This window comes from Cyprinus carpio, chromosome A23 (genome assembly GCF_018340385.1).
Source record: "Cyprinus carpio isolate SPL01 chromosome A23, ASM1834038v1, whole genome shotgun sequence".
NCBI lineage: Eukaryota > Metazoa > Chordata > Actinopteri > Cypriniformes > Cyprinidae > Cyprinus > Cyprinus carpio.
The window spans coordinates 1,548,463-1,572,426 of record NC_056594.1 but is presented as its reverse complement, the minus strand read 5'-3'; the positions used below and the strand labels follow the sequence as shown (position 1 = coordinate 1,572,426).

At 38.4% G+C, this 23,964-nt stretch overlaps 1 protein-coding gene across 2 annotated transcripts in view; it reads left to right on the top strand.

Annotated features, from left to right (window-relative positions):
- LOC109071906 (1-phosphatidylinositol 4,5-bisphosphate phosphodiesterase gamma-1) overlaps window positions 1-23,964 on the top strand; it is a 37,204-nt gene that overhangs the window by 8,797 nt on the left and 4,443 nt on the right. Inside the window, exons 6-30 of one of the 2 annotated variants that reach the window (XM_042712557.1) lie at window positions 237-321; window positions 513-596; window positions 1,070-1,092; window positions 3,598-3,667; window positions 3,756-3,857; window positions 8,111-8,229; window positions 12,982-13,067; window positions 13,904-14,024; window positions 14,139-14,307; window positions 14,401-14,523; window positions 14,605-14,706; window positions 14,832-15,019; window positions 15,150-15,350; window positions 16,363-16,482; window positions 16,563-16,743; window positions 17,697-17,774; window positions 17,868-17,971; window positions 19,267-19,360; window positions 19,444-19,510; window positions 20,729-20,892; window positions 21,092-21,188; window positions 22,391-22,615; window positions 22,695-22,843; window positions 23,582-23,696; window positions 23,796-23,957. In XM_042712557.1, coding sequence (XP_042568491.1) covers window positions 237-321; window positions 513-596; window positions 1,070-1,092; window positions 3,598-3,667; window positions 3,756-3,857; window positions 8,111-8,229; window positions 12,982-13,067; window positions 13,904-14,024; window positions 14,139-14,307; window positions 14,401-14,523; window positions 14,605-14,706; window positions 14,832-15,019; window positions 15,150-15,350; window positions 16,363-16,482; window positions 16,563-16,743; window positions 17,697-17,774; window positions 17,868-17,971; window positions 19,267-19,360; window positions 19,444-19,510; window positions 20,729-20,892; window positions 21,092-21,188; window positions 22,391-22,615; window positions 22,695-22,843; window positions 23,582-23,696; window positions 23,796-23,957 — 3,029 coding nt within the window. Of the gene's footprint in view, window positions 1-236; window positions 322-512; window positions 597-1,069; window positions 1,093-3,597; window positions 3,668-3,755; window positions 3,858-8,110; window positions 8,230-12,981; window positions 13,068-13,903; window positions 14,025-14,138; window positions 14,308-14,400; window positions 14,524-14,604; window positions 14,707-14,831; window positions 15,020-15,149; window positions 15,351-16,362; window positions 16,483-16,562; window positions 16,744-17,696; window positions 17,775-17,867; window positions 17,972-19,266; window positions 19,361-19,440; window positions 19,511-20,728; window positions 20,893-21,091; window positions 21,189-22,390; window positions 22,616-22,694; window positions 22,844-23,581; window positions 23,697-23,795; window positions 23,958-23,964 lie in introns of both variants that reach the window. The other variant, XM_042712556.1, reaches the window with a different exon arrangement.

Genomic DNA, 23,964 nt, shown 5'->3' with positions numbered 1-23,964 from the left:
CATGATCTTACTGAGCCCAAACTTTTGAACAGTATACAACAATTCTTTCTGTTAAGTTAATGTCGCTAAAACCTTTTTTTTTTTTTTTTTTTTTTTTTTTTAGCAGATGTATTTATTATTATCTTGGAAAAAACACAGGAGAGGAATCCGCCGGACTGAACTTCCTCATAAAGCTGTCGCTGACGTCACCGTGTGATTTATAACCACGTTCCAAAACATCTTGTGTTCTTTTGCAGAATTTCCTGCAAGGATCTGAAATGTATGCTGTGCCAGGTCAACTACAGAGTTCCCAATATGAGGTTCTTACGAGAGAAACTTCCGGTAACAAGCACACACTGCTTCATGCACTGCTTAATACTGTTAATAGTTTATTGTGTAATGTTTGTTTATTATACTTTGTATTTGTTCATCTGTATTAACAAGACATTTGTAATTACAGGAAAAGTGCAGCATGTTTCTTTTGGTTTTTAAATGTATTATTAATCATATTATTGATATAATATCTTGGTTAGGATGGAGAGCTGAGGAATGGAGATGTATCATATAGTCATTTCGCCCAGTTGTACCGCAGCCTGATGTTTGATGCACAGAAATCCGTAAGTCAGACGTTTATTTGTGTGTGTGTGTGTGTGTGTTAGTTAGTTATATGTAGGTGGAGCGGGGCAAGAGGTGAAGCCCTCCTCAGATCCACTTAAACCTCATCAGTCGTCCCCGTTTGCCCTGCTTCTCAAATGGCCTTCACGTCAATACTCTGCCTTTTAAAAAGCCACAAGATCCATGGGCTAAAAGCCATTAGGCCACACAGAAACACACACACACACAGACGGCACTGATGACCCCTGCACTTAAAGCTCTCTGTGTGTGTGTGTGTGTGTGTGTGTGTGTGTGTGTGTGTGTGTCATCACATCGGTTCATTAGCGTCTGACGGGCCTATATATGGTTCAGGAGCTCCAGACATTAATCCGGGTGTTTACTGTAGTGGTTATGGAATGGGTACCGTTACAATACATCAGCTGCTAATTGTATTATTCCCATAATCAGCATTTTGTTCTGTGTTGTGTTTTTATAGATGGAGATTCCACTGCTGCAAAGGTATTTACTCACTCTCTTATTTTCAAGCTGAAGTATTAACAGATGTCGTGAAATAGCATTCTTCTGAATTTTTGTCTCACCTTTGACCGAATGAACTTTCTATAGAGCTTCTGCATAAAGATAAGCCAGCTCATAAACGTCCAGTGAAACTCATTTGGTGTTGTGGTGTGTGTGTGTATATATAGAGACTCCTGAGAAAGAGAAACCTCTTCTGCCTCGTTCTTGTCAGAAAACTGAGAAACAAATAATTACAGCCCCGTAAATAATGATACAGGCGTTAGCATGTTATTTAAACACATATAACGACATATCATTTTATATTCCTAGCCTGCCAATCCCAGGAGTAACCAGATATACGTAAATGCTGACAACTGAACACTTTTGTAAGCGTTTCGGCTAACGTTAGCTAGCTAGTGATGCTATCTCGTAAACGACATCATAATGATATTCTTGATAATCAGCTGACCTTCATAGACTTGAACACGTTTTGTAAACACTGATAATATGTTAAAGCCTTTATTATTTCTCAACTTTACAGCTGTGCAGTAAAAAAACACTTTTCATTCATGAAGATGACGTGAAAAAATGTGTCTTCTGGCGGAAAACAAAGACTTTGAAGATGAAAATGAGATGAAATTAGCATTATATCCAGTAGATGGCAGCAGAGGATCACTCATGAGCTCAGCTGCCATTTCAACTCGCTAGCCTTTTTTTTTTTTCTGTCCATGTCTTGCTTTTGGGTTTATGAAATGACTATTATAACACATTTTACTGTGCTGGAGTATAAAGCATAGCAATTTCAGGAAGTCACAAAGTCTCATGTCATTTAACCCCTTAACTGTCACCGTCCCACCTGTGGGACGCTTGGCGCTCTTTTTTTTGTTGTCCTTTTTCTCTATAAAATCTTTTAGTAATCATCATAAATTATATATCATTTGAAAGCTTAGAAGCCCAAGATTCATCTTGTGAAAACCATTTTGAAATCGGACATTGCGTTACCATGGAAATGGTACTTTAAAATCTTATGGCGGTCTCCTCCCCCTTAGTGGGCGGAGTCAAGTGTCATATTACAAAATGCATTAATGCAAAACTTTTTATAATCTTGGCAACAAACATATCATTGGAAAGGTCTGAGTCTCAGGATTCCATATTTGGTGGTTATTTTGAGCTAGAAGTAAAATTGACAGAGAAATCTAGAGAAAAATTAATTAAAATTCAAAGGAGTTTTGATGGCTCCCGGTGGCTGTTTGTGGTATGACGCCCTAAATAAAATCTCACAGGAACCTCAATTTTTTTAATATCAACTTCAAATTTGAAACATAACTTATTTAGACACAAGGCTTTAATTTTATACCAATTTTTAGAGTAAAAACCTGTTATGTAAAATATTTATAATAAATAAAATAAAATAAAATCAATATAGCGCATTTTATTTACAGTACATTTTAACTTCTATAACTTTTGATACTTTAATTTTTTTTTTTTAAATTCCACTTCTGCCAAAATCTGCTAATTTTCTTCTTTAAAAAGAGACCAACCTTAGGTCTATACTCTAAAGTGTTCATAAAATACAACAATTTAAATTTGGATAGTGCACTTTAATGCCTATTTTAAAAAATGGGGGGGTGACAGTTAAGGGGTTAAAAAATAAATAATTAAATACATAAGCCCAGACACACACAGCCTAGAAGGGTAAATTTATGTAACTACAAATTAAATAAGTTCATTATTAATGGTATAAGTAAATACATTAAATAACACATTATATATTTTGAATTTTTTTTTAGATTTGATTTAATAACTACGTTTTTAAGTTTTATCTTGAACTGTAACCCAGACTGCTGCTGCTGTGGTTTTGTTACTCTGAATTGAGTCTGAATCACTGAATGCACAGCTCTGTTTTTGACAGCAGCTCGTCAGATGTTTTGTTCCATCCATTGCTTTATCATTGTCAGCCACAGGAATGAGTCACAGAACAATTAAGAGGATTCACTTGTGCAGTTTTTACACTCGCGTTTGCTGTTCCTGAAACTGTATATGTGGACCTTTGGCCTTCTTAAGAAAAACAAAACTTTTCTTCAAATTGTGAATGTGTTATGGAGAGAAACTCCCCTGATAGCACAACTGATTTTGACAGCTGACAGGAAATGACTAAGCTGGCTTCTCTAAAACCAGGAAGTAACCGTGCATATATTCAGTTGCGGGTTTACATCAAGCAATTCTGAAGAAGAAAACTCAAATTTGCGAGATTAAAATTGTGAGATTAAAATTGTTAGATGCAATTACCAAATCTTCATTGTTAGATGCAATTATTATTTTTTTTATTCATTTTTTTTTAAATTTATTTATTCTGTATTATTTTATTTATTTATTTAATTTTTTTACTGATTGTCCACAGTTATACCTATTGTTAAATGGTCATTTATTGTATTTTATCTGACATCCCAGAACATCTCTTGGGTTTCCGTATGTGATGCTGAAACACTGATCTGTGTGTTTCCTCAGGCTTATTGAGAGACCGGAGCAGGAGATCTCACTGGAGGACTTCCAGAACTTCCTAACTGAAAATCAGAAGGTTACATATTCACTTCTCATGTTATTACAATTAACGTCTAAATAACGTGTGGTTTGTGTAATCATGTCTTGTGTGTGTGTGTCTTCAGGAGCTCTGGGCTACAGACAATAATAAGGTGCAGGAGTTCATGTTCCACTACCTGAAGGATCCTCTACGAGAGATCGAGCAGCCATACTTTCATCAAGACGAGGTGATGCTTACATAAACATGAATGCCAAGTGACTAGTGCATTCTGGGTACACATTTGTTAAGTTCCCTGGGAATGAAACCCATAACTGTGCAGTTGCACACTTTAACCACATCACCACTTCCTGCTGTAAGGCAGTGCTGTGTGACCTCAGATCTTTGTTTGATGTGCATAATCTGCCTCTTTATGACCTTAATTAGTTGTGTTTGAATTTTAAAAGAACTATTTAAATGTTTAATTTAAATTTTAAATGTTTTATTTAAATGACATACCTTGTCAGTGTTGTGCGCTTACTTAGCCCTTTGTTGTGACACACTGGTGTTTTTCCCTCAGCATTTAGACAGCATTTAAACCGTAAAGTGTGTTCAGCTGAATTCAATTTCCATTTTGTCAAATGGGTATAAAAAAGGTTAGTATACTGTGGCAGCCCTCGTGTGAAAACCGAAGAGTGTAAAGACCATTGACTCTACCGTACGACTTCACCGTGCAAGAGATTGCTTTTGACTCATCCTCTTTTCTACACCTTGCTTCACTTCTGTTTCAGTTTTTATGACCAATTATTACTGTGTGTTTCCAGATCCCTACTATCACTATCACTCGCAAACCACGCATCACACACTATAGGCAGCTTAATCCTAACAATCTGCGCACTTTGCCTATGTCTGCTAAATTCACTACTACTAATTCACTACTTTCTTTTTCTGTTGGTCTCTGGAATTGTCAGTCTGCTGTAAACAAAGCAGATTTCATTACATCTATTGCTAGTCATTCAAGACGAAACCTCATGGCCCTGACAGAGATGTGAATCAAACCAGAATAATATAATAATAATAATAATCCAATAATTTCTCATTTTTCCCACACACCCCATCTGACTTGAAGAGGTGGAGGAACTGGTCTGCTTATCTCTAATGATTGGAAATGTATTCCTTTACCTTCTCTGGGTATCAACAGCCCCTTTGAATCACATTCAGTCACTATTACCCACACTTATAAAATCCATTTTGTAGTTTTGGGGTTTTTTTTTTTTTTTTTTTTTTTTTTTTTTTTTTTTTTTTTTTTTTTTTTTTTTTTTTTTTTTTTTTTAATCGACCCCCCCCAGGACCACTAAGTAACTTTGTGGAAGAATTAGTTGTGCTGCTCTCAACCTTTCCCCCTAGTTGTGCTTGGAGACTTCAACATCCACCTAGATAAACCTCTATCTGCTGACTTCCACACTCTGCTTGCCTCTTTTGATCTCAAGCGAGTGTCAACTACTGCTACTCACAAATCAGGCAACCAACTGGACCTTATTTACACACGACACTGCTCCACTGATCATGTACTGGTTACTCCACTGCACACCTAAGATCACTTCCTCCTCACTCTTAACCTCAACATGGTTCCTGACACATCATTTACCCCTCCACATGTCATCTTTCAATGTAACCTACGCTCACTCTCACCCTCCCGACTATCTGCTGTGGTGTCATCTTTGCTTCCTCCCCCAAGCAGTTATCATCTCTAGATGCTAACAGTGCTACTGATACTTTCTGCTCCACTCTTACATCTTGTTTAGACACTGTTTGCCCCTTGTCTTCCAGGCCAGCCCGTACCACCCCTTCAGCCCCTTGGTTATCTGATGTTCTACGCGAACATCGTTCTAAGCTCAGGGCTGCTTAAAGCGTGTGGCACAAATCCAAAAGTACTACTGACCTTAATGTGTATCCGTCACTCCTCTCTTCCTTCTCTGCTAATGTCTCCACTGCTAAAAGGACATACTCTCATAACAAAATTAACAATTTGTCTAACTCTCACATGCTCTTTAAAACATTTCTCCCTCCTTCATCAACTCTAACAGCTGACGACTTTGCCACATTCTTCATTAATAAAATGAAAACCATCAGTGCACAATTTTTCACACCACAATCCGTCAAACACATCTTACCAGCAAACATACAATTGTTCACATCCTTCTCTTCACTCTCTGAGGCAGAAGTCTCCAAACTCATCCTTTCTAATCATCCTACTATTTGTCCACATCTCCTTCAAGCCATTTCTCCTGCAGTTGTACCTGCACTCACTCTAGGGGTGGAACGGTACACAGATGTCACGGTTCAGTACATACCTCGGTTCTGGTCAGAACGATACGATTTTGGTAAAACAGAAAAAAAAAAATCTACTATGCACGGTTTCTTTTCATTTATTTTGAACAGACAGCAGTACAATTTACATGTTTTTTTTTTTTTTTACCTAGATGTGAAAATAATTTATATTATTACATTGTTAAATATATATATATAATCTTCAGTACATATATTCATATAAGGAAGAAATTCTTTAAATATATTTGATTTAGTTTACAGATAAACAAGGGAAAAAAAACTGTGCAACACGTAACAGCCTATATACGCTGAGTTTCAGTTCACAAATAAAAGCAGACCTTTATACAGTGATGCATTATTAATAAAACAATAAGTGTTTAAAGTTGATTCTGCTGGTATAAGGAAACAGTTGAAGTGATCGCACTGGAACACACACACACCCACACCCACAAAACACATCGGTTTCAGCATTGCTAAATTGGCAGCACAGTTGGTACTTTATCAAAATAAAATACAGTGAACCAAACATCAGCGCACCTGCCTCTGTGTCACTGTTGGAACTGAAGAACAAAGCCTATAATTTACATAATAAATAATAGTTTAGCATTCAGAAACGTAACATCGCAAATATGGAAATATTATGGAATTTTTGGAATTGTGCTGAATTAGAGAGGAAGGATACCAGAGCACAAAGCTCCATTTCACAAACAGTTGAGTGCACAAGCCTTTAAAATATACTCTTTTGTCAGTCTGTGAGAGACACCTTCAGAGTCAGCACATGGTCACTGTCTAGTGGGCTTTGTTTTGAAGTGCGCAGATCACAGCATTTGCTGTTCTTCTGCGGGCGGCCGGTTATCAAACAGCGTTGCATTGCGACAACTGCATTGCCCCTTCTGGAATGGGGTGAATTGCCCGTATTCGAAGGCCTCATGCACCAAACCAAGATGTCCGTAACGTGACGATTCGGTATGAATACATAATATCGTTCCACCCCTAACTCACTCACATCATTAACACATCCCTTCACACTGGTGTTTTTCCCTCAGCATTTAGACAGGCTTGTATAACCCCACTACTTAAGAAACCCACTCTTATCCCATCTCTTTTAGAGAACTATGGGCCAGTTTCCCTTCTTCCTTTCATTGCAAAAACACTCCTGGTGGAATGACCTGCCCAACTCAGTCCGAGCAGCTGAGTCCTTAGCCATCTTCAAGAATCAGCTTAAAACACATCTCTTCCATCTTTATTTGACCCTCTAACTCTAGCACTCTCTATTCTAATTCTATTATTAAAAAAATAAATAAAAAATGCCCATTTTAGACTTACACTCTATTTATTTACTAACGGCTTGTTTTCTTTAAAAGAAAAAAGAAACTAACACTAGCTTCTCTAATCTTTTTGTATTCTATTTGTTTCCTTTTTTATTTATTATACAATAAACAAAAGCAAAAAAAGGCATCTAACACTAGCTTGTTCTATTCTTTTCCTATTCTATCTTTTTATTTTATTGAATTTTTTTCGTTTTCTTTTTATTTATTATATGATTTAAAAAACCTTGCTATGTGTACTGCGTTAAGCTAACTGAGACTTGTTATAGAACTTGCAAATCATTGCTCTTTTGTTGATTTTGATTGCTTTCATTGTCCTCTTTTGTAAGTCACTTTGGATAAAAGCATCTGCTAAATGACTAAATGTAAATGAGGTGTATATATATATATATATATATATGTCGACATTTCATGAAAAAGATTGAGCTTATGTTGTATTATACTGTTTTCATGTTGAATGATTTATTGCCTGTGGTTAATATTGAGGGTTCCCTGAGCAAACTGTTTATATAAATTTGTGTTCCACTTTTTTTACTAATTGGAGTAGATCTTTTTACACAAATATTAAGATTTGACTGCAATTTTTTTGTGTAACTATATATGAACTCTTGTAAAATAAATAGAAAACAAAATGGCTTTTTTAATATATACTTTGATAATTTTTTCTAGTTAATGTTTCCTTTGTTGAAAAAGACCCGAAACATGGACTTCCATGTATTATTGTGTACTCTTTCATGAAAGCCAGTTTTAGTGTTGAACAGTTGATCAGTGCAGAGTACTAACTCATGCCTGCTTGCTGTTTTTAATGTGAACATCATGTTTTGTGTTTTGTGGTCTTTCTCAGTTCCTCACGTATCTGTTCTCTAAAGAGAACACTATTTGGGATGCGCAGCTCGATCAGGTGAGGCCAGAGGACATGAACAACCCCCTGTCCCACTACTGGATCTCCTCGTCCCACAACACGTGAGTAGAAGCATGACCAGTGCTCCCTCTAAACTGCACACTGATGTGACCAAAACAGAGAAATGGACTCGATTCACCTGGAGTCCATCTGCTGCTCTTGTGTAATTTTGGTATGTTTTCAGTAACATCCAGTCAGTTTCAGTAACATCTGGTTTCAGTTCCATTTAGTCCGTTTCAGTCATATGCAGAAAGTTTCAGTAACATGCAGACAGTTTCAGTAACATGCCGTTTCAGTAACAAGCAGACAGTTTCAGTAACATGCAGACAGTTTCAGTAACATGCCGTTTCAGTAACAAGCAGACAGTTTCAGTAACAAGCAGACGGTTTCAGTAACAAGCAGACGGTTTCAGTAACAAGCAGACAGTTTCAGTAACATGCCGTTTCAGTAACAAGCAGACAGTTTCAGTAACAAGCAGACAGTTTCAGTAACAAGTAGACAGTTTCAGTAACAAGTAGACAGTTTCAGTAACAAGTAGACAGTTTCAGTAACAAGTAGACAGTTTCAGTAACAAGCAGACAGTTTCAGTAACAAGCAGACAGTTTCAGTAACAAGCAGACAGTTTCAGTAACAAGCAGACAGTTTCAGTAACAAGCAGACAGTTTCAGTAACAAGCAGACAGTTTCAGTAACATGCCGTTTCAGTAACAAGCAGACAGTTTCAGTAACATGCCGTTTCAGTAACAAGCAGACAGTTTCAGTAACAAGTAGACAGTTTCAGTAACAAGCAGACATTTTCAGTAACATGCCGTTTCAGTAACAAGAAAAAATTCTCATCCCATTGCAGACAGTTTCAGTAACAAGCAGACAGTTTCAGTAACATGCCGTTTCAGTAACAAGCAGACAGTTTCAGTAAAACATGCCGTTTCAGTAACAAGCAGACAGTTTCAGTAACAAGCAGACAGTTTCAGTAACAAGCAGACAGTTTCAGTAACCAAGCAGACAGTTTCAGTAACAAGAGCAGACAGTTTCAGTAACAAGCAGACAGTTTCAGTAACATGCCGTTTCAGTAACAAGCAGACAGTTTCAGTAAACATGCCGTTTCAGTAACAAGCAGACAGTTTCAGTAAACATGCCGTTTCAGTAACAAGCAGACAGTTTCAGTAACATGCCGTTTCAGTAACAAGCAGACAGTTTCAGTAACATGCCGTTTCAGTAACAAGCAGACAGTTTCAGTAACATGCCGTTTCAGTAACAAGCAGACAGTTTCAGTAAACAAGCAGACAGTTTCAGTAACAAGCAGACAGTTTCAGTAACATGCCGTTTCAGTAACAAGCAGACAGTTTCAGTAACATGCCGTTTCAGTAACAAGTAGACAGTTTCAGTAACAAGTAGACAGTTTCAGTAACATGCCGCTTTCAGTAACAAGTAGACAGTTTCAGTAACATGCCGTTTCAGTAACAAGCAGACAGTTTCAGTAAACATGCCGTTTCAGTAACAAGCAGACAGTTTCAGTACATGCCGTTTCAGTAACAAGCAGACAGTTTCAGTAACATGCCGTTTCAGTAACAAGCAGACAGTTTCAAGTAACATGCCGTTTCAGTAACAAGCAGACAGTTTCAGTAACATGCCGTTTCAGTAACAAGCAGAACAGTTTCAGTAACAAGCAGACAGTTTCAGTAACAAGCAGACAGTTTCAGTAACAAGTAGACAGTTTCAGTAACAAGTAGACAGTTTCAGTAACAAGTAGACAGTTTCAGTAACAAGTAGACAGTTTCAGTAACAAGTAGACAGTTTCAGTAACAAGTAGACAGTTTCAGTAACAAGTAGACAAGTTTCAGTAACAAGTAGACAGTTTCAGTAACAAGTAGACAGTTTCAGTAACATGCCGTTTCAGTAACAAGTAGACAGTTTCAGTAACATGCCGTTTCAGTAACAAGCAGACAGTTTCAGTAACATGCCGTTTCAGTAACAAGCAGACAGTTTCAGTAACATGCCGTTTCAGTAACAAGCAGACAGTTTCAGTAACATGCCGTTTCAGTAACAAGCAGACAGTTTCAGTAACATGCCGTTTCAGTAACAAGCAGACAGTTTCAGTAACATGCCGTTTCAGTAACAAGCAGACAGTTTCAGTAACATGCCGTTTCAGTAACAAGCAGACAGTTTCAGTAACAAGCAGACAGTTTCAGTAACAAGCAGACAGTTTCAGTAACAAGCAGACAGTTTCAGTAACAAGTAGACAGTTTCAGTAACATGCCGTTTCAGTAACAAGTAGACAGTTTCAGTAACAAGTAGACAGTTTCAGTAACATGCCGTTTCAGTAACAAGTAGACAGTTTCAGTAACATGCCGTTTCAGTAACAAGCAGACAGTTTCAGTAACATGCCGTTTCAGTAACAAGCAGACAGTTTCAGTAACATGCCGTTTCAGTAACAAGCAGACAGTTTCAGTAACATGCCGTTTCAGTAACAAGCAGACAGTTTCAGTAACATGCCGTTTCAGTAACAAGCAGACAGTTTCAGTAACATGCCGTTTCAGTAACATGCCGTTTCAGTAACAAGCAGACAGTTTCAGTAACATGCCGTTTCAGTAACAAGCAGACAGTTTCAGTAACATGCCGTTTCAGTAACAAGCAGACAGTTTCAGTAACAAGTAGACAGTTTCAGTAACAAGTAGACAGTTTCAGTAACAAGTAGACAGTTTCAGTAACAAGCAGACAGTTTCAGTAACATGCCGTTTCAGTAACAAGCAGACAGTTTCAGTAACAAGCAGACAGTTTCAGTAACAAGCAGACAGTTTCAGTAACATGCCGTTTCAGTAACAAGCAGACAGTTTCAGTAACATGCCGTTTCAGTAACAAGCAGACAGGTTTCAGTAACATGCCGTTTCAGTAACAAGCAGACAGTTTCAGTAACATGCCGTTTCAGTAACAAGCAGACAGTTTCAGTAACCATGCCGTTTCAGTAACAAGCAGACAGTTTCAGTAACATGCCGTTTCAGTAACAAGCAGACAGTTTCAGTAACAAGTAGACAGTTTCAGTAACAAGTAGACAGTTTCAGTAACAAGTAGACAGTTTCAGTAACATGCCGTTTCAGTAACAAGCAGACAGTTTCAGTAACATGCCGTTTCCAGTAACAAGCAGACAGTTTCAGTAACAAGCAGACAGTTTCAGTAACAAGCAGACAGTTTCAGTAACATGCCGTTTCAGTAACAAGCAGACAGTTCAGTAACATGCCGTTTCAGTAACAAGCAGACAGTTTCAGTAACAAGCAGACAGTTTCAGTAACAAGCAGACAGTTTCAGTAACAAGCAGACAGTTTCAGTAACAAGTAGACAGTTTCAGTAACATGCCGTTTCAGTAACAAGCAGACAGTTTCAGTAACATGCCGTTTCAGTAACAAGCAGACAGTTTCAGTAACAAGCAGACAGTTTCAGTAACATGCCGTTTCAGTAACAAGCAGACAGTTTCAGTAACAAGTAGACCAGTTTCAGTAACAAGCAGACAGTTTCAGTAACAAGTAGACAGTTTCAGTAACAAGCAGACAGTTTCAGTAACAAGCAGACAGTTTCAGTAACAAGCAGACAGTTTCAGTAACAAGCAGACAGTTTCAGTAACAAGCAGACAGTTTCAGTAACAAGCAGACAGTTTCAGTAACATGCCGTTTCAGTAACAAGCAGACAGTTTCAGTAACAAGCAGACAGTTTCAGTAACAAGCAGACAGTTTCAGTAACAAGCAGACGGTTTCAGTAACAAGCAGACGGTTTCAGTAACAAGCAGACAGTTTCAGTAACATGCCGTTTCAGTAACAAGCAGACAGTTTCAGTAACATGCAGACAGTTTCAGTAACAAGCAGACGGTTTCAGTAACATGCAGACGGTTTCAGTAAAATTGATTACATTAGTTAGGGACTAAAATGAATCCCACTTTAAAGAATCATTATCTTAGATGCTGGAAAATGATTTGGTTAGTTGGTTGGTTAGTTAGAGTCTAAAATGATTCAATCTCAAAGAACAATGTTAGATAACGGGAAAAGTTTTTGGACATATTTCTAAGAGAAACAATAATGTTGTTAACACAAAATCTTCCTTGTTAGAATGTATTTCCACACGATGCACTCCTACGTACTTATTATTGTGTACAAACATCTTATTCCCAAAGTCATAATTAATACTATATATATTACATACACACACACACACACACACACACACACACACACAAAATCATGAATGTCTTGCCATATGAAAATTAACCCGTCAAATAGATGTTTGGCTGACGTCAGAGTTGTGGCTTACTAATGTGCAAGACTAAAGTATAATGTTGAACAACCAACAAAATATGCAACTTGAACAAAGAAGTCATCTGTGAAAGTGTATTATGTGTCTGTCAGTAACCTGTAAACATGCAGGGGAGCTTCTGAATCTGAAAAGGGCAGATGTTTGGAGAGATTTCTGTATGTTTTCAAACAATATGACATTCCAGACTGATGAAGTGTTACTATGGTACATTTTGTACTTTTTGCTTTCAGTGCATAATTGATTTTAAATGCTAGCTTTTAGTTTCTTTCGTGACTTCAGAAAAATTAAGGTAGATATTTGTTTAACCAGTATAACTAGATTATAAAGCTGTTAGGTCTTCAAGGGGAAACGGTTAAAGACTGACAGAATGGAAAGAATCCTTTAACGTGTTTGTAAAGAATATATGTGTGCTGTTCATGAACCACAGTAATGGTGTGAGGTTATTGATCTCTGAGAGTAAGGTGTGTGTTATGTAGGAGCTCAGACAGGCCCTGACGTGTGTGCTTGTATTTTTAGCTATCTGACGGGAGACCAGTTTTCCAGTGAGTCGTCTCTGGAGGCGTACGCCCGCTGTCTGCGGATGGGCTGCAGATGCATTGAGTGTGAGTCTCAACGCAGCGATCAGCCAGCCATTATTAATGTTACACACCTAGAAACTAACATGCTGATAATAAAGCTATTTTGTATTGAACAATGTATCTAACAATAAGGTTTTTTTTTTCCATTTTTTTTTCACCCTTTGTTCTGAGTAGTAAAGTAGCAGACTGCACTAGTATGACACTGTGTATTTACTTTTTTTTTTTTTTTTTTTTTTTTTTTTTAGTTGCTGAATAATAACATTCATTTCCTGCTGTTATAGTTCTAGGTTTTGGGATAAAACAAAACAAATCTCAATTTCAAATACATTTATTTTAGTTTGTTTAGTTGGTTCTTTTGGTTTTTGTTTGTTTGGTTCTGTTTGGTTTACTTGCTTTTTATTTGATTCTTTTGGTTTATTCATTTCATTTGTGTGTTTGTTTCTGTTGGTTTGTTTGCTTTTGGTTTTTGTTTAATTCTATTTGTTTTATTTGCTTTTTCGTTTGTTTGTCTCATTTGTGTAATTTTTGTTTAATTCTATCAGGGTTATTTGCTGCTTTTCATTCGTTTGTTTTATTGGTTTAATTCTGTTTGGTTTGTTTTTTTTTCATGAGTTTGCTTCTTTTGACTTGCTGCTCTTGGTTTGTATGTTTGCTTTTTTAATTTAACAAACATCTACAGTAACAAACAAGCAAACAAAAAGTGGAGAAATCTATAACAGTTACACTTATTTTAGGAACTGAAATTTGACGAGAACTATTTTTTTTCCTGTTCTATCTGTAGCATAGTATCTGTGGCATGTAAGTGTGTTGTTGTGTGTCTGGCAGCTGGCGGTGACGTGTGTTTGTGTGCTGTTTTGCAGTGGACTGCTGGGACGGTCCTGATGGGATGCCTGTTATCTACCACGGCCACACCCTCACCACCAAGATCAAGTTCAGCGATGTGCTTCACACCATCAAAGAACATGCCTTCGTCACGTCTGAGTGAGTGTGGCGCTTGCACAGACCAGTTCTCTGTGTGACGTTTTGATTAGGGAATCTTCTGAATGTGTGTTATGCAATAGTCATTGTGATTCTGTTACATGTGTTTGCACGCAGCTATCCCATCATCCTCTCCATCGAGGACCACTGCAGTATTGTCCAGCAGAGAAACATGGCCACCTTCTTTAAGAAAGTGTTTGGAGAGATGCTCTTGACCAAAGCGGTGGACATCTCCGCCGACGGTCTCCCCTCGCCCAATCAGCTCAAGAGGAAGATCCTGATCAAGGTGAGAGCCCATTGGCTACATGACAGGAAATGCCAGTTTGTATCTGTTTATGATAAGATTTTCTCAACTAAGCACCTGGATTGATGTGTTCAGCACAAGAAATTAGCTGAGGGAAGTGCGTACGAGGAGGTCTCGTCTTCAACGCCCTACTCCGAGAACGACATCAGCAACTCCATCAAGAACGGCATCCTGTACCTGGAGGATCCCATCAACCACGTGAGCTCACCTCATCTGCTCGTATAGAGACGTTAAATCTGACGGCAGACTCATCGTGCATGTTCACTGTTCTCCTCACAGGAGTGGTATCCTCACTTCTTTGTCCTGACCAGCAATAAGATCTATTACTCTGAAGAGACGTCAAGTAATCAAGGGAACGAGGATGAGGAGGAGCACAGAGAGGTGAGGAGTAACTGCAGTTTTCAGTAGTGTAATGGTCATTCAGCAGCTTTCGATTAAGTGTCGCTTCAGCGTCATACGGCCTGACAGCATCTCATCTGTTCACTGTACCTCCTCGTGTTCTCTAGATCTGTAACAGCATGGACCAGCATGTGACGGAGAAGTGGTTTCACGGGAAGCTGGGAGCGGGGCGTGACGGGCGTCAGATCGCCGAGCGTCTGCTGTCGGAGTACTGTCTGGAGACCGGCGCGCCGGACGGCTCCTTCCTGGTGCGGGAGAGCGAGACCTTCGTGGGAGACTACACTCTCTCCTTCTGGTAACAGCAGCAGCTTTACCTCCTCCTCCTCCTCTCAGAGCAGCAGTGCACTGATTGTTCTCTGGAGAGCATGAAACGGCTGTGAAATAAGAGTGCTTTGGTTGATTTTGTGACCGTTTCCTCTGGTCAGGCGGTCCGGTCGGGTTCAGCACTGCAGGATTCACTCTCGGCAGGAGGCCGGCAGCCCCAAGTTCTACCTGACGGATAACCTGGTGTTCGACACGCTGTTCGCGCTCATCACACATTACCAGCAGGTGCCTCTGCGCTGCAACGAGTTTGAGATGAAGCTGACCGAGCCAGTGCCACAGACCAACGCTCACGAGAGCAAAGAGTGAGTCCCGCGTCCACCTCACATCTGGCCTGGCTGATGGCCGAAAGCACTTAAAGGGACAGTGCACCCTTTCATTTACTTGCCCTCATGTCCTTCTAAGTGACTTACTTTCTTTGGTTAAAGGATATTAGTAGCCAGACTGTTTTGGTTACCATTGACTTCCATTGCATAGACAAAAAATTCCTCCGGACATTTCTCTAAATGTGACCCTGGAGCACAAATCCAGTCTGAAGTCTCTGGGGTATATTTGTAGCAATAGCCAGAAATACATTGTATGGGTCAAAATTATAGGTTTTTCCTTTATGCCAAAAATCATTAGGATATTAAGTAAAGATCATGTTCCATGAAGATATTTTGTAAATGTACTACTGTAAATATCTAACAACAAAATATTTTATTAGTATTGTGCATTGCTATTAACTTCATTTGGACAACTTTAAAGGAGATTTTCTCAGTATTTAGATTTTTTTTTGCTCCCTCAGATTCCAGATTTTCCAATAGTTGTATCTCGACCAAAAATGGACCCTAATGACTGGTTTGTGGTCCAGTGTCACAAACATCATCTTTTGCGTTTCACAGAAGAAAGTCATTCATGTTTGGAATGACATGAGGGCTAGTAAATGACAGAACTGTGATTTTTGGGTGAACTGTGCCTTTAAGAGTAGTGATGCTATGAGAGTTTTGCTCAAAATGATCACAAACTATTATTTCTGATGTAACCTACAATGAATCATGCATCAGAAAATTATAATATACAGTACTGCGGATGGATAATTGTTTAGTACTTTTGAAACCGAACGAGAGCATACTGTTTGAATTGAGAATAATTATCAATTAATAAGCAAATAATAAAATATCTGTTTCAATTATGGGCTGAATTGATAACTGGTGAGAAAAAAAAATGGCCCCAGGAAATGTTATTGGTTGATGATGATGGCTAGTGGTAATATACAATGGCCAATAAATATGCCAAATAGTAAAAAAAAAAATGTTGTGTGTGTGTTCTGTGCAGGTGGTACCACGCGAGTCTGTCCCGCAGTCAGGCTGAAAACATGCTGATGAGAGTCCCGCGTGACGGGGCTTTCCTCGTTAGGAAGAGAACTGAAGTCAACTCTTTCGCCATTTCCTTCCGGTAAACGCCAGACTCCTGCTTTCATCTTTTATTGTGTCCTTGTTTCTGTAGGTTTTCTCACTCTCTTCTGTCTCTCTCAGGGCGGAGGGCAAGATAAAGCACTGCCGCGTGCAGCAGGAGGGACAGACGGTGGTTCTGGGCACCTCAGAGTTTGACAGTTTAGTAGATCTAATCAGTTACTATGAGAAACATCCACTGTACCGTAAGATGAAGCTGCGCTACCCCATCAACGAGGAAACACTGGAGAAGATCGGCACTGCTGTGAGTCCCCTGCACAACACGGCCCTCACGTCTAATCTCTGATTCAAGGGAAAGTTCACCTAAAAATGAAAAATCTGTCATCACTTCCTCACTTTCATGTTGATCCAACCCTGAATGACTATATATAAGAGTCTTGTAAACCACCGACTTCCTTTGTATGGACAAAAAAAAATTGCATTTCTCAAAATATAATTTATGTTCCACAGAAGAAAGTCGGGGGACAGTTTTGGTTTGAAATGAGAACTAACAGGATTGTCATGTTTGGGTGAACTGTCCCTTTAAGGATGCACCAGTTTCTAGACTAATAACAGAGAGCTAATTTAGCTCATCAATAAACCAACCCATGTTTAGTTAACTCCCTTCAGCTGTTTGTTGTGACTGCTGCGTGTAAGTTCCTCCGAATGCAGTTATGCTGTAGTTAGTATCTAGAGAACAAACGTAGGCCTGCACACCTACAGATGATTCCCACTGCACACAGAGAGGACCAGATCTGGCTCTAATGGGATTGGTTGGTTTTCTGTAGCTTCTGGGAGTCAGTGTGTACAGGTTTACATCAGTTCATCACACGCTGGAAATCTTCTTACAGAAGTTCAGCCCTAAATATAGCTTGAAATGAAGTAGAAGTTTAGATAACGCTTTATTTTTAGGAGCAATTCTCACTATTAACTAATTGCATATTTTCATGCATATTACTAGTATATTGGCTGTTTATTAGTTCTTATGAAGCACATATTAATGCCTTATTCTGCATGACCATATTCTAGATCCCTTAATCTCCACCCCATACCTAAACTTAACAACTACCTCAATAACTAACTATTAATTTAAGTTTATAGAGGGAAACGTCATGGGTAATAGTACAGCTATTTGGTTTTCAGATGTACCTGTTAACTGTGGCGGTGTTTGTGTGGACTGATAAAGTGAAAGCTCGTTCTCTTTCTGTCTGCATGCAGGAGCCTGATTATGGATCTCTGTATGAGGGGCGTAACCCGGGATTCTATGTGGAAGCCAATCAGATGCCCACATTTAAGGTACCTCTGCTCTCTAGCTGCAAATTGAGTTTCTCGTGCTGTTGGGTTTAGTGTGTTACAGTTCTGTGTGTGTGTGTGTGTGTGTGTGAGCAGTGCACAGTACGAGCCATGTATGAATACAAAGCCCAGCGTGATGATGAGCTTTCCTTCAGTAAGAACACCATCATTCAGAACGTGGACAAACAGGAAGGAGGCTGGTGAGTACAAGACACTGTCAAAATACAGCTGCCAGATCAGCGTGGAAAAACCCTGAGGACCTTTTATTTACAAATAAATAAATCAGTCCATACATATATAGAGAGAGAGAGTTTGTTACATTATTTTTTTTTTGGTGCAGTGTTTTATCAGGGTTTGTTCAGTCAACAAAACATAAAAAACACATCAAAAGATTATATACATTCTTTAATGTATATATTCTTATATTCGTTAATGTGTATATAATCTAATTCTATTCTAGAATTGTGTATTTCCATAATATAATCTCAATCTTTATATTATCTGAAATGTTTTTTTATGTGAATTTAAAAAAAAGTAATCTAAAATATGATTTAAAAAAAAAAAAAAAAAAAAAAAAAAAAAAAAAATATATATATATATATATATAGTATATATATATATATATATATATATTATATATAACATTAAAATTAAATTAAATTAAATTTATGCATTTAGCAGACGCTTTTATCCAAAGCGACTTACAGTGCATTCAGGCTATCAATTTTTACCTATCATGTGTTTCCGTGTATATATATATATATATATATATATATAGTTCTTTTTCATTTATAAACATTTATTTTATTTCAGGTAACCTAAGTTTATTTGAATGTTTTAGTTTTATTTAACTATAATAACCCTGATTTGCTGGTCACACCGAGTGCACACTATAGCGGTCGAGCTCATTGCCTTTGACGAGCAGATCGTAGTGTGCGCACTGCTGAGGGAAGGTCTGACTAGCCACAGCAGCTACAGCAGATGTTGAACCTGTAGTCCAGAATAACACATTGCTGTGACTGTGGGTGAACCTGTGAGAGTTTCCAGGGTTGCAGCTTCGTTTGGGGAAGCTTCTGCTCATTTGAGTCTCTTGGCTACAAAAATATACAGAGATACAGCGCTAAACTTGGCTCTCAAGGGGCAGAAATGACAAAATGAAGTCGTTCTAATACAGAAGTATGACTGGTACTGTGCTGAATAAAGCCACTGAATAGGTGGGTAAACGTAACTAAAAACAAGTCGCCCTGACTTTAAAGTGGTTGCTAAAAAACAATAAACAGTGTTGTCCGCTGGTGTGGATGCTAATATAGTTCTCGTTGTTATTGTGAACTGGGCTTTTGATTTTCTAACAGTAATATCTAACTCAAGTGTCAAAGCCTATTTTTTACCTGCATGAGATGCTTTGTGAGTTTGTTTCTCTCGTTCAGTCTTGATTTGGTTCACAGACACCACGAGGAGCCTGAAAGTAACCGTGTGTTTGTGTTTTCCCGCTCAGGTGGAAGGGAGACTATGGCGGGAAGAAGCAGCTGTGGTTCCCTGCGAACTACGTTGAGGAAATCAGCCCGACGGCGGTGGAGCCTGACCGATCTGTGAGTGCAGCGCGTGCGTGTGTTTGTTGTGGTTGTGCTGGGCCCCGACCTTTACCCCTGTTCTCTCCGCTCTCGCTCAGCAGGCCACAGAGAACAGTCCTCTGGGAGATCTCCTGAGAGGAAGTGTGGACGTGTCTTCCTGTCAGATCGGTGAGTGTGTGTGTGTGTGCGCTCCTCTTCCCTGATACACACTCATCAACACATCGCTGTCCCTTACACACACACACACACACACACACACACACACACACACACACACACACACACACACACACACACACACACATTATGTTTGAATTTAGAGAAGCCTGAAGATTTAAAATAATCATGATTAATGTAATGTTTTTTTTTGTTTGTTTGTCTGTTTTTTTTAACCTGGAATTAATATTTTTATCTTTTTCGTTCTTTTATTTTATTTTTTTAGCTTTTTACCTAAATACCTAGATATTTCTCTCTCTCTCTCTCTCTTTCTATATATATATATATATATATATATATATATATATTATATATATATATATAGATATATATATATATATATATATATTAATATAATTATTAATTTAATAATTATTAATTTTGTTATTATTGATAATAATACTGCTACTAATAATAATAATAATAAATAATTATTTAAAAAAAACAAATCCATGTATTACAATGAGAGAGACACTGTATTTTTTTAACTACGTATCTCAACCCTAACTATTTTAGTATTATTTATATTCTATTTTATTTTTTGTTAATTTCTAAAGTTTAATTTCATTTTCATTTTAGTGAAAGTTTTAGTAATTTTGTTGTTTTTGTCATTTCTATTAGTTTTTTTTATAACTTCATGGAGTTTTTTCTCTAAACGAAAATGAGAATTTACATTTTATTATGTTTATTATATGTATATATTTTATATTTTATTTCAGTTAATGTTAATTTCAATTAATAATTTTCTATCTATCTAAATCTAATCTAATCTCATCTAATTTCATTTTTGGCTAGCATCATCAAACCCTCTTATTTTTCCATTGTCACCTCTTCAGTTACCTTTCATATTGAGACAGGGTTTTTTTTTTTATTTTGACCATAAATTAAATCAATTCACTGTGCTGTCATACTTCTTCCCCCTCCTTGAACATCCTGTTTCAGAACAGAAATATGTTGATTGCAAGTGTTGTATCAGGTTTGCTAATTTACCGCAGAGTAGGTCTTCTCTTAAACGGTTGCTGTGGGTTAAAGTGATCTCCCCCCACTCCCCGGATCACTATTTTAACAGAGGGGATCCCCAGCAGAGGGGAAGGCCGCAGAAAAATAGCTTCTGGGCTGGTTTTGTTCCACAGACCTGGCATGCGGTTTGATGTGTGGTCTCTCCTGCAGTGGTCAGGCCTGAAGGGAAGGGCAGCAGACAGTTCGTCTTCTCTCTGGTGCCTGTGGCTTCGCCTCGCACCAGCCCGGTGCTGGACATCGCAGCCAGTTCACAGGAGGAGCTGAAGGACTGGGTGGTGAAGATCCGCGAGGTCACCATGACCTCTGAAGCGAAGGTCAGCTGCCACACACATGCTCTCCAGTAATACAGGAGCTGCCCCTCACCACCTGTTACCCAAACTCTGCTCTGTTTCTTACGAATCATGTGATCAAATTGATCTGAAGTGCATGCCGTTTCCTAAGAATGTTTTTTGCTTTCGGACACGTAGGCTGTATGATATTATTTATGACTAATGATTATTTGTTCTCCGTCAGCTTGAGGAGGGTAAAATGATGGAAAGAAGAAAGAAGATTGCTCTAGAGCTGTCAGACCTCGTCATCTACTGCAGACCGGTTCCTTTTGATGAAGACAGTAAGACGTCCAACAGTTCTTCAACTCAGAATTACTGATGCCTGATCGCCAACACGTCACATCATGTCCTTACCAGGGTTATTATAATTAAATAAAACAACAACAAAAAAAAACATAAAAAAAAAATACAAATACGTAAAAAAAAAAAAAAAAAAAAAAATCAACCAAAATTTACTAAATTACTAAAAACAAATAAGAAATGTTGCCTTGGCAACTAGCTGAAAAAGAAGGTTTGAGTTGAAGTACTACCATAACAAAAACAAAATAAACTGAAACTTAATGAAAACTATACATATTCAAAATAGACAAAAACACCAAAATTGCTAAAACTTAAAATAAATTAAAATGAAAACCAAAAGTATAAAAATGAAATCAAATTCAGAATATTTCCAGAAACTTAACAGTACATCAGTGCTACTTTTAACATAAAAAAAAATCGCCCATTAAAAATAACTTAATTAAAATGTCATTATTTTGTTTGAAAATTTTTTACCAAAATAAACATTCTACAGTTAAGTTAAAATAGTGCAAAGTTGGCAGTAATTAATTCCCTCACTAAATTAACACAATATTATTATTATTATTTGCACAACCTATTACAATACATAGAAATAAACAGCAATGTTTACATGTATTAGTAAATAAATATATGCTAATGGCACACAAGTGCACACATGGAAATAATCATTCTGTACTTAAGTTTAAGTCCAAGATATTAAAACATCTCTCTCAATGCTTTTATACACTCACAATTAGGATCACACAATTGGTCTAGTTGGTCTAGACACTCTCTGGGAAACTTAAGAGCCGAATAAACAGTGTATACAAATCAGATAGTCACCATATCTATAAATGTATCTTACTTGAAACATGAACTGGACTTTATATAAACTTGACCACGTTATATAAAATCACACCAGCTATCATTATTGAACGAGTGCAGGACTTCAACTGTTTTATTTTTCTATTTTCATAAAAATGCTGATGCTCAACTCAGAGTTAAGTTCAGAGTATTGGCATAGCACAGCGAGGCTGTCCCAAGAAAACCCTTTCCTCATAGTGGTCTGTTGCTTTAACAGTTAAACCTGTTCCTACAGACGCACCAACAGTACACATTTGTGTCCATCAGACCATGGGTCAGATAAAACACTGCTTATGTAGCTCCTCAACATAAACCCTGAAAGATCTTCTGTCTCTCACAGAAATCGGGACGGAGCGGGCCTGTTTCCGGGACATGTCCTCGTTTCCCGAGACCAAAGCAGAGAAGTATGTGAACCGCATCAAAGGAAAGAAGTTCCTGCAGTACAACCGGCTGCAGCTCTCGCGGATCTACCCTCGCGGTCAGCGCCTGGACTCGTCCAACTACGACCCGTTACCCATGTGGCTGTGTGGCAGTCAGCTGGTGGCCCTCAACTTCCAGACCGCAGGTGAGCACAGGGCCACAGCCCTCTCTTCTCCTCCTCTGTGTGCATCCTGGCATTTTACAGCATGACCGTTTCTCTGCAGATAAGCCGATGCAGATGAATCAGGCGCTGTTCATGCTGAACGGCAGGAGCGGTTACGTGCTGCAGCCGTCCATCATGAGAGACGACACCTTCGACCCGTTTGACCGGCACTCTCTGAGAGCAGTGGAGCCCATCACGCTCTGCATAGAGGTACACATGCATGCTGCACAACAGTTAGACGGCGTCCTTGTTTGCCCTTCCACAAATTAAGGCCTAAAAAAAATCCGAACAGAAAGCCTTAAATTCATAAAATCATGGCATTGAATGTTGTATGCACTGCAAAAAATGAATATCTTCCTCAGTAATTTTGTCTTGTTTTCCAATACAAACCTCCTTAAATCAAGATACATTTACTTGAGATGCAGTCTGAACATGTGAAGTCTCGTTTTCTGAGAAATTTAAGAAAATTAAGTGAGTTTATGCTTTAAAAAAAGAAATATGTCAATAGGGTGTAAAAAAAAAAAAACTTTTCCCTTTGATTTAAAGGGACAGTTCACCCAAAAATGAAAATTAGCCCATGATTTACTCACCTTCAAGCCATCTTAGGTGCATATGACTGTCTTCTTTTAGACGAATACAATTGGAGTTATATTACAAAACATCCTGGCTCTTCCAAGCTTTATAATGGGCGTGAATGGGTGTTATTTTTTAATAGTCCAAAAGAAGTCCAATAAAGCGCATCCATCCGTAATAATAAGTGCCTCACATGGCTCCAGGGGGTTAATAAAGACCACCTGAAGTGAATCGATGTCGTTCCCGGCATACAGCGTTTGGTTTCAGACTGCTTTTGCTCGCCGAGGTGTAAACGGCTGATCGGCCAGCACTGATCGTGTGACAGTGACCAAATAGTTTATTAATGAAGCTCACTGAATGTTGGTGTGTTTTAAGGTTTTGGGAGCACGCCATCTGCCCAAACACGGTCGGGGTATCGTTTGCCCCCTCATCGAGATTGAAGTTTGTGGAGCTGAATATGACAACGCCAAGCAGAGGACAGACTCTGAAGGTGAGGTGCAGATGCAAACATCTCTTAACACCGCCACCTAAGAATAAATGCTTGAGGGGTAAGAGGGATCACTAAAAGATCTACCTGTTTTACTCTCAGCGGACAACGGTCTGAACCCCACCTGGCCCAGGAAACCCTTCCGATTCACCGTGTGCAATCCTTCCTTTGCCTTCCTGCGCTTCGTGGTCTATGAAATCGACATGTTCAACGACCAGAACTTTCTCGCCCAGGCAACGTTCCCCATCAACTGCCTCAAAACCGGTATGGC